Source organism: Lytechinus pictus, unplaced genomic scaffold (genome assembly GCF_037042905.1).
Source record: "Lytechinus pictus isolate F3 Inbred unplaced genomic scaffold, Lp3.0 scaffold_20, whole genome shotgun sequence".
Lineage (NCBI taxonomy): Eukaryota > Metazoa > Echinodermata > Echinoidea > Temnopleuroida > Toxopneustidae > Lytechinus > Lytechinus pictus.
The window spans coordinates 15,926,321-15,943,131 of record NW_026974141.1 but is presented as its reverse complement, the minus strand read 5'-3'; the positions used below and the strand labels follow the sequence as shown (position 1 = coordinate 15,943,131).

Here is a 16,811-nt window from a genome sequence, read left to right as displayed (position 1 = left end):
TTCACCAGACATTATCAACTATACAAAAAAAAACTGAAATAGGGGGTATTATAGATGAGGTGTTTATTTGCAATGCATGCACAATCATATCAATTTTAAATACTAATCTATCAATCATTTAAAAATAATTTCAGCTAAGTAATTCATTTCAGAATTTGATATTGAGGCTGATCATCAACTGTGACTGACAACTGTAACAATAGTGTACAAAGCATGAAATCTCAAGACAGAATTCAAGATGAAGTAAGATAGACACACAAAATCATAGATTACATAGCATACAAACTGGTGAAAATGCTTTGGAAGCTACATGTATCTCATTTCAAACCATCCTGCTAGCTGTACACAACACTGCATAGCACTGACTTCACTTAACCCCACAATAACAACATATACAATAAATACATCAATATTTCAACTTTACATAGATAATCTCAAACAGCTACATAAAATGTGGATAAAATCATTTCCATTAGCTTTCTTTTCTTTCAGTCATAAAAGAAATAAATCAACAAATTCACAAGCTATGCTTGAATACATCGGATTATGATATCATGGACCATTTATATAGCGCAGCTACTATTTAACATTAATATTCTCTACTGCGCTTAACATTTGGTATCATATCAATAATTTACATATGTATTCAAAAATGATTTTCTATAAACGTACATAGCAATTCAATGAAATATGATTTTGCATGTGCCTTGTAATGTAATTGCATAACAGGTTATTTAAAGCTTAAATATACTGCGAATCCCACAAAACACCCTTGAGATTTAATAATGCTTTATCATGATTTAATTATATAATATTGACTGGTCTTGAGGGGAACATCAAATATATTGCCAGCAAAAGAATCATATTGGCCCGAGTCTTTAGACGAGGGCAATATGGGTCTTTTAAGGGCAATATATTTGATGTTCCCCAAAAGAAGGGCAGTCAATATTTTTATTATCATCCAAATCAGATATCTAGAGCAAAAATCATAACAGTGATATCTTTTAAGAATAGAGTTCTGTTGTGTCATGATAATATCAGTGTCTAGGCTCTGCACTTTACCATTATGACATACTTGCAAGCGCCCAGATCCAGCGTTGTCTTTATTATGACGTAGATCGTTGGTGCGCGGAACATTATGAAGCGTATCACTTCATTCGCATCCTCAAAGGCCCGGATGTGAGACCAGGGAAAATACAAAGGTATATTTTGCATCGTCTCTGCATGCAAAGTCAATGCGCGCATTGAGACCGAGGAAAATACAAACAATATACCTATCCCTTCCTGATAATAATAAAATACAGGGAAATACGGTTTTGTAAATGACCAGCTCAGATGTCTGACACGGGTGATAATCACAGATACAATTTACAAAAGTTGTTGTTGAGATTGTATTTTCATTCTGTGTAAGTTATATGATACATACATGAATGAGTGAATAGAAGTGTTGTGGCTCAGGAGATAAGTCCCCAGACTTAACCACAAGGACCAGTGTTCAAATCCCACTGCAGCACTCACATCCTTGAGCAAGGTGTTTATCTACATTTGCCACTCCCCACCCAGGTGTAGTAAATGGGTGACCAGTAGAAAGGAATTCATCCAATGAGGGTTGCTCTTCAAGGATATAGTATGCAACGCTTACAAACATTCAACACTATATAAATTTTCCATATCATTATGATTACAATAACAAAAATTGAATAAAGGATAAAAAAAAATTGGGAGATATCCAAGTTTCAAATAAAATGCATGTCTTAAAAGCTCCACATCTGCACTTTAAAGTTTTAACGCAAAGAATATGTCTTCTAAATTACAAAGTTCTGTTTCTTTAACATAATGCTTGAATTTCCATTATTTTATTAAACAAGTATAAGTTAGATGTCGACCTTACTCAACAATTAGCAATGCATAAAGTCATTTCCATAGTAGACAATTGACTTGAGGTAATTAAATGCAAGGTGGCTAATAAAGTTTACTTTGGCATCACTATTAATCACAATACTAACAACAAAAGATTGAATAAATCATTAGGATACATGCAATTAAAGTACCATTGATGAGACATAATAAAAACGATCTTTAGATTTGTGGCACAACTAATGTGATGATTATTTGGCAAAAATATTGCTTTGCACTTATGGCAGTGTTGTTTTGTTTTGCACATGTGCAGTACATGTTTGCTGTTCTCCAAGTTTTTATTTTCTACAGTTCTGACTGTTGCACTGACTTAAGATATTTTGACAAAATATATTCACTTTCATTTCAAATTACCAAATGAAAACATAAGGCTACTGAGTAGATTTCATCTTCCTATATTTACATAAACTATGAAGTTTTATCAATAGTATTATATTAAATGGTTGACTAGTTTAGACCACATTTAGCACATAATGATGATAAAATGTTAACTACAAATGTATAGCTGTGATATGATATAATGAATTAAAAATAAAACCAATATCAAAGAACTTAGTTCTTGCTAAATACTGTACAACTACATGTAATATGAATGTTCTTCCATCTGATGGAATAATCAAGTATAAATATAAAACAAACATTCTGTAAAAAATCGTTGTGCTCAAATATCAAAACATAAAACAAAAACGGAGTTGTTTATAAGATTAATGTGCATCTATTATAAGTGCTTGTAATTTCATTGGATTCAATGGCCCGAATTCACAAAGGTGGTTTTGAGAACCATCCATGATTTATGCAGAATTCCTGTATAAATTAAGCCTAATTACTGCATATATTGAAAGAATGTCCAAAGCTGATGCACGCTTTTTCAATCATACTGCGCCTGTTGCCATGGTTGAGTATGCTATTTCATTAATAAGTCCACTCTTTAAACAGTGGACTCATGAATGAAATAGCATACTTAATTATGGCAATAGGCGTCAAATTTGACACTTTTTTAATATATGCAGTAAATAAGCGTAATTTATTCAGGAAATCTTCATAAACAATGAGTTCTTCCGATGGTTTTCAAAACAACTTTGTGAATTCAGGCCTAAATGTCCATCCGGGATGAACCAATCATGCTCAACTTTACAAAGAATGAGAGGGTTTTACTCCCCAGGGAGTGGAAAGAGTACATACATAGAGGCAAGAAGAACTGACCCTAATGACAACAACCTGTGTATAAGAGCTCAGAAATCTGAAGGGACGTATGAAGAGTCTTGTTATATTCACAAAGTCTTTTACTTCAAAGCTGGATTGGCAGACTTTGCACTCCATCTACTTGGATCTCACATGACCATCACCATTATGGCCAGTCGATTTACAGGTGGCTGCATCAAATTCCTTCAAAATGTCTTCATTTCCTTAAACTGTGTCTCTCTATTAATGGCACCTTGACACGTGACCCATTTCCCTAATGCTGATTGGTAAATATTAACATTCCACTTGTAATAAATATGGTGTAATCTGATAATTCTCAAAGAAGTAGAATATGATCAGCATGAAACAATATTCCTAGTACTGCAATAATAGTAATGAGGCATTGAAAGAAACTTACACTTATTTACAAATCAAGGGAGAGTTGTATAAATCTCAAAATTGCGATAGAACACAAATCAAAAACAGATTTGTGTTTACGGTAAGTAAAGAACTTCTGCATGATTTAGGACTAACACTTGGTTTGGAAATGAAACAAATGTTTCTTGCAATGCCTAATTAGACTTTACTACATCAAAATCTTAGGTACAAATAATACAAAAGGAAGTAAAAAACATAATAATACAAAAGGAAGTAGTTTTTTTTCAAAATTCAAGCAAACTGCTGGAATTGTACATTGAATAAAAACAAAGAAAAACAACTCCCACATGAACCCCATTTTAATGTAAAGCTCAATTTCAAAATCACAATTGATTTTTGAGCTGAATGTCTCTTGCAGAGACATTTCTTGCAACTTTTTGAGTATACACATTCTGATATTTCAGTCAGAAAAATGAATTACCTTCGATTTGCAAATAATTAGTTGATTCAATGCACAGATAACTCTTTCTGCATTTTTTTTTTTTGGGTGGGGGGTAAACTTTCAACTTGTGAAAACGTTGAAGATTTGTAAGATATTGCACCTCCTCCAAGATAGTTTGCTCAATCCCTATTTCACAAGAGCTATAGCAGAGACAATGCAATAGCTAACTCCAATAATATGGCAGAGACAATGCAATCTAAGATAGCTAACTCCATTCGGATGATGATTATCTTAGTTTGCCATTTGGCACATGAGAAATCTAGGTCTAAGCCAGGGCTTGTACAAATTCAATTTCACAAAATATTAAGTTACAAGGCTGTATTGCCCTAGTGCACACCAAAACATCACAATTTACTAAATTCCAATTCATGCAAAGAAATAAGAAAACAACTATACACAGAATAAACTAATTATCCACTAGCAATTTCTTCAACCATAGTCCATATTTCTTTAAAATAATTTCAACCTGTATACAATGTAAAGTAAACTATCTTTGAAGTACTCAACACATATTATCATAAATATTTGATTCTTTTTATCAAATATATATTTACAATGAGAACAAATAAACTGTATTCCATTTAATCATTCTGGGAGCTTGTACAATTTTACCCATGAGAGCAGTGATATACATATTGCAATGACAGGTCATTTCTTTTAGGAAGATTGTAACAAGTGTGAACTAGGCCAAGGTTAACCCTGTTCATACTCCAGAATTAGATTCACTATGAATCAATACCAATCAATCAGAAGAAAGAAATATGAAATAAAATCAATCTTAAAATCTAATTGATGCTATATTTCACCCTGTTTATCAAATCTCAAGTTAACTACATGATTCCTACATTTAAAATATAAGCAAATCCACAAAGTTTGGAGGATTTGAAATTGGGATTGCTTTCTTAGCTTATTGCATTTCCATTATACACTTCCTACTAAAAGTGATTCATACATTTCTGATATGATAAAACTAACAATTTTACTAAAGGTTAAAAAAAAAAAAATTGTGATTGTGATTCAAAGACAAAATGAAGTTTTATAAATGTAATGGAATCAGTTGATGTATGTATTACTGCAATGTAGATATCATAATCCATTGTCAAAGATACCGACCCAGTAAAAATAATTGCAGTATTTCGAGCATGAAATAAGAGTATTTTCATCTTTTTCCAATTGACCTGTGCATAATTGCAACTTGTGAAAAATCGTATTTTTTTATAAAACTTTCAGTATTTTTTAATACTACGAAAGAGGAACAGTTGACATCTCTGCACTGTGGTTCCAAAGAAAATATGCTTCTTTTTGTTAAATCATGAGCTTTTCAACAAAGGGATATGGGGTAATCTTGGCTTTACCCAGCCCTGTTTCCAGCTATCAGAGCAACCAAAGGAACCAATGTCCACATAAAGAAATGACCAAAGCCAATCAGCATGTTGGTGTATCTGAAAGAAAATAGAAATTGAAAAAAAAAGGCTTTAGATTTTTATTCCAGATATTTTGCTGATTAAATACATCTGGTAGTAAGTGAAAATATTGTTTTTTTTTCTAAGAAGATAGAGAGGAGTTTGAAATGTCTAAGTAATCATAATTGAACAAATAAAGTTAGATACCCCCACCCCCTTTGAAAATAAAAATAACAATAAATTTGATTAAATTATGATTAAAAATGAAATGAATCAAAGGGAATAAATAATTACAGTAAATTAATCAATCCATTGATAAATATCTTTTTAAAGAATAACATTATACTATTTATGTCATAATGGTTGGTTTTTACAATATATGAAAAAAAGACAGAATTTCCAGCAAACAATTACATTGAAGAAAATTAGTTAAACCATAACATCAGACCCCCCCTCCCCTCTATGTGGCAGATCCAGCCAAATCAGATACAATATCATGTCACAGACTATATAACTGGTATACAAACCCTGCCTACATCACCCTTCTCATATAACTGCAAACTTACAAGATATAATTATATCAACTTTAATCAAATTACTTATGTAAGGGTAAACATTCACAGCAGAAACTAGATTTCACTCCAAACAAAATAAGGAATGCAGCGACCAAATTAATTTGTATATTTCACAAGTTTTCAACAAAACAAGATTACTGGGCCCCTATATCATGACAAAGTTTAGCAATGATCAAAGAAGTGATTCTTACAACTGATTGCACTGGCCATATTGTAGAATCTAATTATGAAAATCAAATGTAACCCATTACTAAGCATTGTGTTAAATGCCCCGGGAATATGAAAAGAAAATATGAAATTCTTTAAAAAATAATTGTCCTAAAATGAAAGGAAGTGAATACAAGAAGGACTGATTTACAGAATGACAGTGTGAGGAGCTGGAACACAGAAGCTACAGAAACGAATATCACAAAAAAAATGAAAAGTGTAATTTGAACCAAACGCAACAAAAATTAAATTCATGTTGGAGGAGAAATTTAACAAGGAAACAAATATTTGATTTCAAGCTGGTTTGATAACAATCTTTCTCGCCTCTTCTGCTGTTTGATGCATATGATTAAAAGTAATTCCAAAATGAAATGTAGGGATTTTTTTACAAGTAACACAAAACATGAATACTGGAAGTCTTTATTATTGTATGAAATTACTTTTACACAAATCTTTGCACATAAATTGGGTATTTTCAGCTCAGCTCTGTTGATTATGCAAACAAAAACTAGAAAGCAGAACAAAAAATCATCTCTCCTCAAGCTTAGAAATCTTTCTAATAGCAATTATAATATTATGTTAGTGAAAACTGGATAAAACAACACAGTTCAACCAAATTTAATCAAATTTAATCAAACCTGAATAAAATATACCCTGGCATTCAGTATGCTTAGGATTATCTCCAACAGTCCCAGGATTTGTTTTAAGGGTGCATTTTTCCCAAACAAACCTAGATGAGCCAACCCCACCCCCCCCCCCAAAAAAAAAAGAGGTCATCATTCACAGAATCATTCCCCTTCAAAAGTGATTTATTATTCATTCTCTCCAAAATGTAAATGAACACAGAAAAGTGGGATATGTCCTAGATAGATATAGGTCTTTAATGAAGATCTAATATCTTTTTGAAAAATATCACCAAGCAATACTGCTCTTTGGATAAATCCATATCTAGTCATGTTGTGGTGAAAAATCTAGTTCTAATTTCTTGGTCAGTTGGCAGTGTATATTCTTACAATACTGTATTTGGCTATAATTGAAATTTAAATTGTCATGCAAAAATATTATATTTGTCTTTGCTTCACAAAATTTCCTGATATACAACCTCTATTCAGATACATTCAATCTGAACAGGATGAAATGTATTCACTAGCATTGTAAAACTCTATGGCCCGTATTCTAAAGTCAGGTTTAACTTAGACCATGGTCTAACTCTGTGCTAAAATTATGGGAAGCCAAAAGTGTCAAAATTTGTATTGCATTGTATGTTTCTTATGTTTACTCTGCTCTTTCCTGGTTCTTTGATTGTGAAGACAATTATCTATTCATAATTCCTAGACAATTTAGAATGATTTGAGAGTCAAATGAGCTGAAATATTATATCTCTTGTTAGTGATTTATGTCACAATTGGCTTTCCATACATAACCACAACTTTAAACCTGAGTTTAAATTAAACCCAACCTCAGAATGCGGGCCTATTGGTTTAGGAATGACTACTACATGATTAAGTTCTATTGTATCCCTGCTCAATTCTCTAAATTTCTATCTGAAACCATAAACTTCCCATTAAGGTGTGTTAGACAATAATACTTAAGAAATTCACTAAAGGAAATTTGTGGCTATTATCATTGGAAAAACATAATTTTCAAGGTAATCCCAGTCATTGTTAATAATAGGGGATAAAAACCCCAGGATACATATTGGTGTACAGGCAAACTTATCATACAGCTATAGGAATGTATGTTCACTTAGTAAGCTTCTGTAAAGTGATATTACTGCTACAACAAACCAACCCACTATACCCCTATAATATCATTGCCATTCAAAAAGTAATTTTATACTTTTTAAGTGTTTTACATTTCGTTGTGTATCACAGTTTTGCTAACAATAATCTTGTTTATTATCAAAACGCCATTCATTAAGCATTAGTAGCTAACATTAATATTGTCATATGTGGGGAAGCACACAGCTAGCTCAATAATGTGCCTACGGCGCTTTAAAAATCACAAAAACAAAAATAGGAATGTGCGAGGAGTTTTAGTGAGAAAGCTAAGCTACATGTACCTTGTTAAAAGTCAGTCATTTTTGCCTTATAATTCAAAATAAATCCAACTCAGCATTTCTTCTTTTGTAATCCTTCCCATTTTACCATAGAGAAAAGAACATTAGGGAAATTAGAAGGTAAGAGTTGCAGAGTGAAATTCCTGGTCAGAGCTCTTTTGGCCTGTTCTTTCAACTAAAATCAGCAGCTCTTCTTTTGTAATCCTTCTCATTTTAGGATAGAAAAAACAACAATGGGGGAGTTATATGACTAAAGGCACCAAGTGTGATTCATAGACGGGGGCCTTTTTACGCCTCATCTTTCAACAGAGTGTCAACTCAGTATATATCTTTTACTGTAATCCCTCCCATTTCCTCACCATGGAGAGAGCAATGTGGAAATTAAAAGTCAAATGGCTATAGATGAGATTCCAGGTACTTCATCTTTTGACAACCCCACTCAGCATCCTTTATTGGAATCACAGCACAGAGAATGTCAGAGATCATCGTTGGGAAAGGTGCTGAGGGGACGAAATTGCATAGAGTGGCTGACTTTTAAAAAGGTACCGAAAAACTGGTGCTCACATTTGAGTTAAATCATGCAGTTTCCATATTTGTGCAATATCAGTCATTCCTTTTACATTGGCATTCCAAACTATCGAGAAAGTCCATATATTGTTAATGGTTGAATTGTTAATATTGAGCTGTGGTCCATTTTTCACATCACGTGTCTGTGATATATTGTTAAAGTGAAGCCCTGAAAATATGCTTCCGAAAACCAGTATATCACATGCTTCAAAAAAGTGAAATAAAAAGCAACAGAATACATCCAAATAACACGTCCCAAGAAGATAAATTAAAGTGATCTTTTTAGTCAAAGATATCTTGAAAGTGTCTTGACATTTTTAATTTCTTCCTGGGTGCTTGTTTAAATCCATATGAACAATATCAAAGACAACACACATCGAAGTTTAGGATTTTAAGTACATGTACTAAGACCTTTCTAAAAAAAACAATGTGTAACATTTTATCCAGCTATTCTAATAAACATGCAGCATTTACTGACCACGGTTTGTTATTACTGCTTAGAGTCGACTTTACCCTCCCTGAGCAAAAAACAGATGAAAAGATGACGAGAGAGAAGAGAAACAGAACGGAACAAAACAAAACAAAAAAACTTTCATGAAAAATTTAGAACAAGACCCTGTTTCACAAAGCTGGTAATTAATAGAAAATCATTGACAAATCTGGTCTCAGCCAATCATCTAGGTGGAGGCTGCAGTTATTGTCTTTGCTGTTAAGCTGAACGCAAGCGATACGTCTGATCTGGCAAAGACTATGCATTTGTGGCTGCAAAGCAGCCACCGCCTATCGACTCCCGTCTGCCCAATCAATATTCATGTATTCATCTCGTCATTTGACATGTTGTGGTACCGGGATCCGTACCGGTACTTGCTGTTGTGTGCCAACGACTTGAGATCATAAAAGCGAATATATTATCGTTACACAGAGGGATTGCCTGGTAGATTTCGCTTTTTCCACATCCCTCCCGTCGTCAATAATGCTACGAATGGCAGATTCTTAAAGGTCTCAGAATTTTCCACTAGGAATGCGGAGTTTATCGGCAGCATAATCCAAACTCTCGCAGAATTTTCTCGCGTGTACTTGGTACTCGCCATCGTGGATGAAGAAAGTGACGTCATGTCACGTGACTTATATTCTTTCCAATGTATTTCTGATTGGTCCGATTTATTTCTTCTCATACATATGCATGAGAATTTTTTGTAAGAAAAACTGGCGTCATTTCAAACTCGATAATAAAACAAGTGGAATGCCTCTGGCCGTCTCACCTGCATCACGCGATTCAATATAGCAGCAGTGCTGATTTTGAAAACTACTATAACTCGCACAAGATGTTCAGTGATACTTGGTTACTCTTATTTCCACGTTTTATGAACTAGACCAATACACTTATAGAGATATGATGGCAATTCAACAAATACCCCCAACGTGGCCAAAGTTCTTTGACCTTACATGACCTTTGACCTTGATCATGTGACCTGAAACTCGCACAGGATGTTCAGTGATACTTGATTACTATTATGTCCAAGTTTTATGAACTAGACCAACACACTTTCAAATTTATGGCTGTAATTCAACAAATACCCCAATTTGGCCAAAGTTCATTGACCCTAAATGACATTTGACCTTGATCATGTGACCTGAAACTTGCACAGGATGTTCAGTAATACTTGATTACTATTATGTCCAAGTTTCATGAATCAGATCCATAAACTTTCAAAGTTATGATGGTAATTCAACAGATACCCCCAATTCGGCCAAAGTTCATTGACCCTAAATGACCTTTGACCTTGGTCATGTGATGTGAAACTCATGCAGGATGTTCAGTGATACTTGATTAACCTTATGTATAAGTTTCATGAACTAGGTCTATATATTTTCTAAGTTATGATGACATTTCAAAAACTTAACCTTAGGTTAAGATTTTGATGTTGATTCCCCCAACATGGTCTAAGTTCATTGACCCTAAATGACCTTTGACCTTGGTCATGTGACATGAAACTCAGGCAGGATGTTCAGTAATACTTGATTAACCTTATGGCCAAGTTTCATGAACTAGGTCCATATACTTTCTAAGTTATGCTGTCATTTCAAAAACTTAACCTCAGGTTAAGATTTGGTGTTGACGCCGCCGTCGCCGTCGGAAAAGCGGCGCCTATAGTCTCACTCTGCTATGCAGGTGAGACAAAAACAACATCCAAAGCAAGACGACAGTCTATAGGTGGTGGCTGCTTCGCAGCCACAAAAGCGTAGTCTTCGCCAGATCAGACGTATCGCTTTATACGTTCAGCATAACAACAAAGACAATAACTGCAGCCTCCGTCTAGATTATAGGCTAATCACATAGCAGCATTTCAGCAACAGAATTTACCTTGCCAATGATAATGAGCTTTGTGAAACAGGGTCCAGGGACCACTGCACAGAAATAAATCAATTGCAACTTGGTTTTAGGAGGGACTTGTCAATGAGGTAATGTTCATTGCAATTCTTTGTCCAATGGGCCCCTGAGTATGTTAAAGACAAGAGTAAGGATTCACAGAAACTTGACTCAGAATGAAATACATCCGTTAGGATTAAGAAGTTCTGACAGAAAACAAGTATTAAAAAGAAACTATAAGAGATAACAGCACTTTAAACAGATTTGAGAACAAATTTAAGGGGTGTTTCAAAAGGAGATTTGTGTCCGACTAACAATTGCACATTAATAAAGTGGTATATAACACATGAATGCATTGGTCAGACAAAGCTCATAGCATAGGTTCTAGTATGTATTAAAGGGACAATAAAGTCAAAGATAATAGGGAAAATAGAGTCTTACAGAATTTGCAAAAAAAACTTATTAAAGGGGAATCCAACCCAAATAAAAACTTGTTTTAGTAAGAAAGAAATAAATATTGGTAATCACTATACCCATGGAGACTTCAAATTGGCCGCATATGGGATGTCATAGTGATGTAAAAGCAAGGACTACTCTTCTATGTACTCCAATACATATTATGGCTAAAATGTCATTTTTCCCAAAAGTTTTATTTCAAATTATATTTTTCTTTCATGAGAACATAAAACAATATACTACCTGGGTTTTATTTAGATTACTGCCCCAGGGGAATGGGTACTTAGGAGAAAACCACAAATCCCTGATAATAAAGTACATGGCCTATGGGAAAGTTGTCCTTGCCCCTTGTCATAATTTACTAACCCAGTTGCCAATTTGAAATCTACATAGTATTGGTGATCTCAATTTTAAAACAGCTATATCTTTATCATTGCTTATCCGATTTCTTTCAAACTTTCACCATTCTGTTTAATTTATCTTTCTCCTTCCCAACACAACATTTTATGGCCAAGGCTGGATTCCCCTTTAACTAATTTGTTTACCTTGACAGCCAATCACAGCTCATCATTTAGAATTAATTGTCTTTTTCAGTTCTATATATTGTTTCATTCTTGAGTTTTGTTCATTCATGCGATTTTAACTCTGGTGAGGGCATGTCAAAAAGTAGTATGCCCGTTCATTCCAACATATTAATCCATCCATCAGGGTGAAAGCGCAAATGTGACCGAACTCTGGATCATCATTCACTTACTTTTGCACAGGTCTCACTTGTTATTCAAGAATCAGACCTATTTATACTGTAACCCTGCAACATTTACCAACATTACATGTTGATGTAAATCACCTCTTCAATTTGAAAACTTTGGCACTTCAAAAATACCTTTAACTGTCAGAGCCATGTCTGTCCCACAGGAATCCCAAAATTGGCTTTTCATCGCTAATCCCAATTTTCATCATAAACAAGACGATGTAGCTGCCCAATGCAGGATTATAATGCCTCTATATACTACCAATAATAATGATGATTGGATGCAAGAAATTTACGATCCTCATCATCTAATCTCTTACAAATTCCAGTTGCTAAGAAATCATGTGGGGAACGGGCCATTGCTCACGCAGGGCCTAACCTGTCAAATTCTCTTCCACAGAGTTTGAAAACCCAGACTTCAGTGACCACCATCAAGGGCAACCTGAAAACATGGTCTGTATAAGAGTGTTTTTTTAATAGACATTGACTTATTGTTCAGACATGTATTATATGTAAATAGTTTTTGTTGTTCTGCTCTGAAGTGCCTTGAGCATCTAATCAAGATGGAAAGTGCGTTATACAAATCTCATGTATTATTATTATTATGATGCTTTTTCCAGAGGATAGAAAGAGCTCTCTGTGGCATAAAACAAGATTAAGGAGTTTTTCCAGAGGCTTTTTTGAGGAGGCCATGTGAGGAATCACTACAGATATCAAGAGGGGGTTTATTCCAAAGACTGGAGGCAAGAGATTACAAAGAATAGTGAGAGTTTGGTGCAGACTGTTTGGTCAATGCTAAAATGTGACGAATAGAGATTGCTTGCTAGATTTACAAGGGAAAGTTCAACAACTCTGATTTTTGGTTAGGTGCTAAGTATCAAAGAAAAATTCTTTTTCACAAAACCAAAATCACACCAGAAATATCTTAAATACCACACCAATTTTTTCTCTTTGCTGCACAACCCTATGAACAGACCATTAACACAACAGTTTGTAAAAAGAAACAGAAGAAAAGATTATAAATAAGACCAACAAAACCTAACTAAAGTACATGTAAGTGATAATTAGTTAATAAGCGAACATTGATACAATGATACAAAAAATAATTTGACTTTCTCATTAAACTTGGCCTGTTAAGAATTAAAAATGCCGCAAAAAAATTGGTTTGCATTTTCTATAAAGTAGTAGCAAGTTATTGGGAAAGCAAGGGCAGTGGTGTTACTTTGCTTTAGTTATGTTAGCTCTTTGACTTAGAAAGCTATGTTAGGGGTTTGTGTTTTCTGAATTATTAATATTGACCTTGTTTCATAAAGAAGCTAGGCCCCTTACTTCGATGGCTCTCGTAGCTCCAATGATTTGGCGATGTCCCACAAGGTATTAGCACTGGATTGAAGCTGAGCCTGTTCTTTGGTATTCAATGTCTGCTTTATAACATGAGTGATTCCATCTTGACCAAGAATACATGGGAGACTTAGGAATACTTGATGTTCAATACCATGGAATCCCTGAAAAGATAATAATCAAACTTCTCAATAAAGTTCTGCAATCAATTTATTAGTCTTTGTATCTCTCTATGGATATTGTTTGTAATGACTGAGTAATCAATCGATGAGTAAAACATGCCAGTCTCATTTCATAAAGACTATAACAATAGAATTATTTCTAACAAGTTTACTATCAGCCAATCAAATGAATGGATTTCAGTAGCTTTAAACTGTTAATACAAATCTGTTATTATAACAAGTTTTATAAAATGGGCCTCTATACACACAAAGCTTAACGGGTTTTTCATGATTAATAGCACATAAATGACCAATATAATGTAAATCATTCCTATGATTAATCAATAAAGCTTTGTGCGAGTATAAAGAATGTTACTGATTTCATTTGATTAAAAGACTACAGAATTATCAATTTTAGATCCATTTGAATTCTTGCAAGAAGTTGACCAACAATTCATGACAAAGTTGCAATTTCAAGGACTATGAAGGATTTCAAGGGTTATGATTGATAATTCATAAGGATTATGATTGATATCTACATGTATTACCTACAAAAGACTTGCTATATTTCCTGTAAGATATTTGGAGCAATAATACATGAAGATATCCTGCAGAAATAAAACAGGTCTCTCAGGAAGAGAAAACCATCTTTTCTATGAAGTCAAAAGCAAAATTTTGAGTTGATTATTAAAATAATTATTTAATGAGGTTAGCTTTCACTGGAAATATTTAGAGTGCAGCCCACCAATTCAATGAACTCACAAGAACAATTAAAGGCCAGAAATGTTTGAAAGTTCTTTTTAGAAAAATCCTTAAACAAGTTTTGAATGAAATCAGATAGTTTGCTACAGTTAAATTTCAGATAAGCCTTTTATTATTCAGCTGTTCTGTTCATTGTACAAGAGAATAAATACCTCTTATTGATAACATCAAGTTTAAAATATAAAAATACAGCAGCATGAGATGCAAACTCTCAAACTTTTATTGCAGAATTTTTCTTGAGAAGTTTTGGACAATATCAAATGGTTATGGCTAGGATTAAAGGATAACGGTGAGCATATTGCACTTTATAATCCAAAGGTTAAGTGAAATCACAATGATATCGTGTTGGCTGTAATAAAAACAAAAATGGGAGAAAATATCGATGAAGTTTTGATAAAAATCCATCAAAGAATGGTAGACCTAAAATTTTAAAATATCAATAGTGGGTCCCCACATGCAGGTAGATTGAAACACATAAATGTCATGTCATGTAATATGAATTCAATAAATTAATTTTGTTTTGTTTTTTCGTGATTCATGATGACTTAACTGATAGGAACAGCATGTGTGTGATGATGAATGAAATAAACCAATTTCAATTTTCAAAGATAATGGTCTTTTTAACCCTTTACACGCTGATGTTGCAATTTGCACATTCATACAATTAAATTCAACAATCATAATAATTACTTTTCTCCCCTAGATTCAAATTAGAGAAGCTAATAAAAGGCAATAGTTCTTGGATAACATCTACACAATAAATTATAAGTACATGTATCAATGGTGCAATATGGAAATCTTGAATTAAAGAGGATAACATTCCCCTAAAATTAATTCAGCGTGCAAAGATCATGACATACATAGTACATGGAAGCGGCTTGTATGTGAAAAATAAAGTTACGAAGTAGAAATGCACAACTCTGCTATTCTTTGATGAATTTTTGACAAACCTTCAATCTCCCAATTCTTTTTTTCCCATTTTCATTCAAACCAACCTGATATCATGTTGACATTCACTTTATGTATGATATATTCTTACATTTCCAGTCAGTTGGCAAGCCCTGAAAAAGTAGCTTCTTTTATCTAAGTGATATTCATGACTAGAGTGTTTTTGCATTGTTAATGAGCTTGGTGCGGACCAAAACAACTCTTTTTATTCTGCCATTGATGCTCTAAATATTGACCAAATTTCATGTTTTTGGTATCTTTATAAAGAAGAAAAATCATTCTTTCAGGTCATGTGTTTGAATTTAAAAAAAAATGTTGCAATATAGGGAAAACTTTTGATCTAAAACATGAAACAAAATAATTATTTTCATGCAACAAAAGTTGGCGTTTTTACACTTAATTTCTGTTTGGGCCCAAATGATTTTTAGATCATGATAAAGCTGAAGATCCAAGCTTTAATATGATATAATTTTTATAACAAGAGATATTTTAGATGGGTCAGCAGCCAGCTTTGCATAGGCCAAGTACATTTAGCAGCTCAAAAACAAAAATACTGCACTCTGATTGGTCATAGAGACCTCACACCCACTCAAATTCCGATGTTCCCCACACTGGGCCTCAACAAGGTCACACTCACCATGTGGTAATCTCTTCAAATTACCCACGCCTGTTGTTTTGAAAACCTTATTCAGCCAATCAGAACTCTAGATTTTATGCTACTCAGAAATTTCAGAAATCTCGTCTTGCATCTTGATGGAAAAAGCTAACTGCTGACCCATCTAAAAGGTGTCACATATCAAGAGTCACATTGTATGAAAGTAGAGAGTTTGAGCTTTCTGATGATCTAAATAATGTTTGTGCCTAAAACACAAAACAAAATTTTGCACAATTTGCAAGAGAAAACAGAGGAAGAAAACTCTCTTTGAGGCATCTTTTCAGGCCTGAAATTCACTCATTTATCATAATATTTTATTCAAAAGAAATAAGCAATACAAAAGAGTAACGTTTACTCTTTCCCATGGTACAAGAATAATCAATTTTACTCAAAGAGAAAATGGTTAAATTCTTTGAGAAAAAAGTCTCACAATTCACGAGATTTTGCAGGGATATGAATTCAGCCAAGAGAGGACTTGGATAAATCTTGCTCATTTGCTCATTAACGCAGGGGCTTGCTGACTGACTGTTTCTAGTCTAAGAAGTCATTTAATATCACTATGTAATCAAATGTATG

The 16,811-nt window shown here is 33.6% G+C and overlaps 1 protein-coding gene across 4 annotated transcripts in view; it reads right to left on the bottom strand.

The window, feature by feature from the left end:
* Positions 1-46: 46 nt before the first annotated feature.
* LOC129283066 (L-lactate dehydrogenase-like) overlaps positions 47-16,811 on the bottom strand; it is a 37,612-nt gene continuing 20,847 nt past the window's right edge. Inside the window, exons 8-10 of one of the 4 annotated variants that reach the window (XM_064115063.1) lie at positions 13,698-13,873; positions 9,269-9,308; positions 47-5,421 (exon numbers count right to left, since the gene is read on the bottom strand). In XM_064115063.1, coding sequence (XP_063971133.1) covers positions 9,281-9,308; positions 13,698-13,873 — 204 coding nt within the window. In that variant the 3' untranslated portion in view covers positions 47-5,421; positions 9,269-9,280. Of the gene's footprint in view, positions 5,422-9,268; positions 9,309-13,667; positions 13,874-16,811 lie in introns of all 4 variants that reach the window. The other 3 variants (XR_010296812.1, XM_064115064.1, XM_064115062.1) reach the window with 3 other exon arrangements.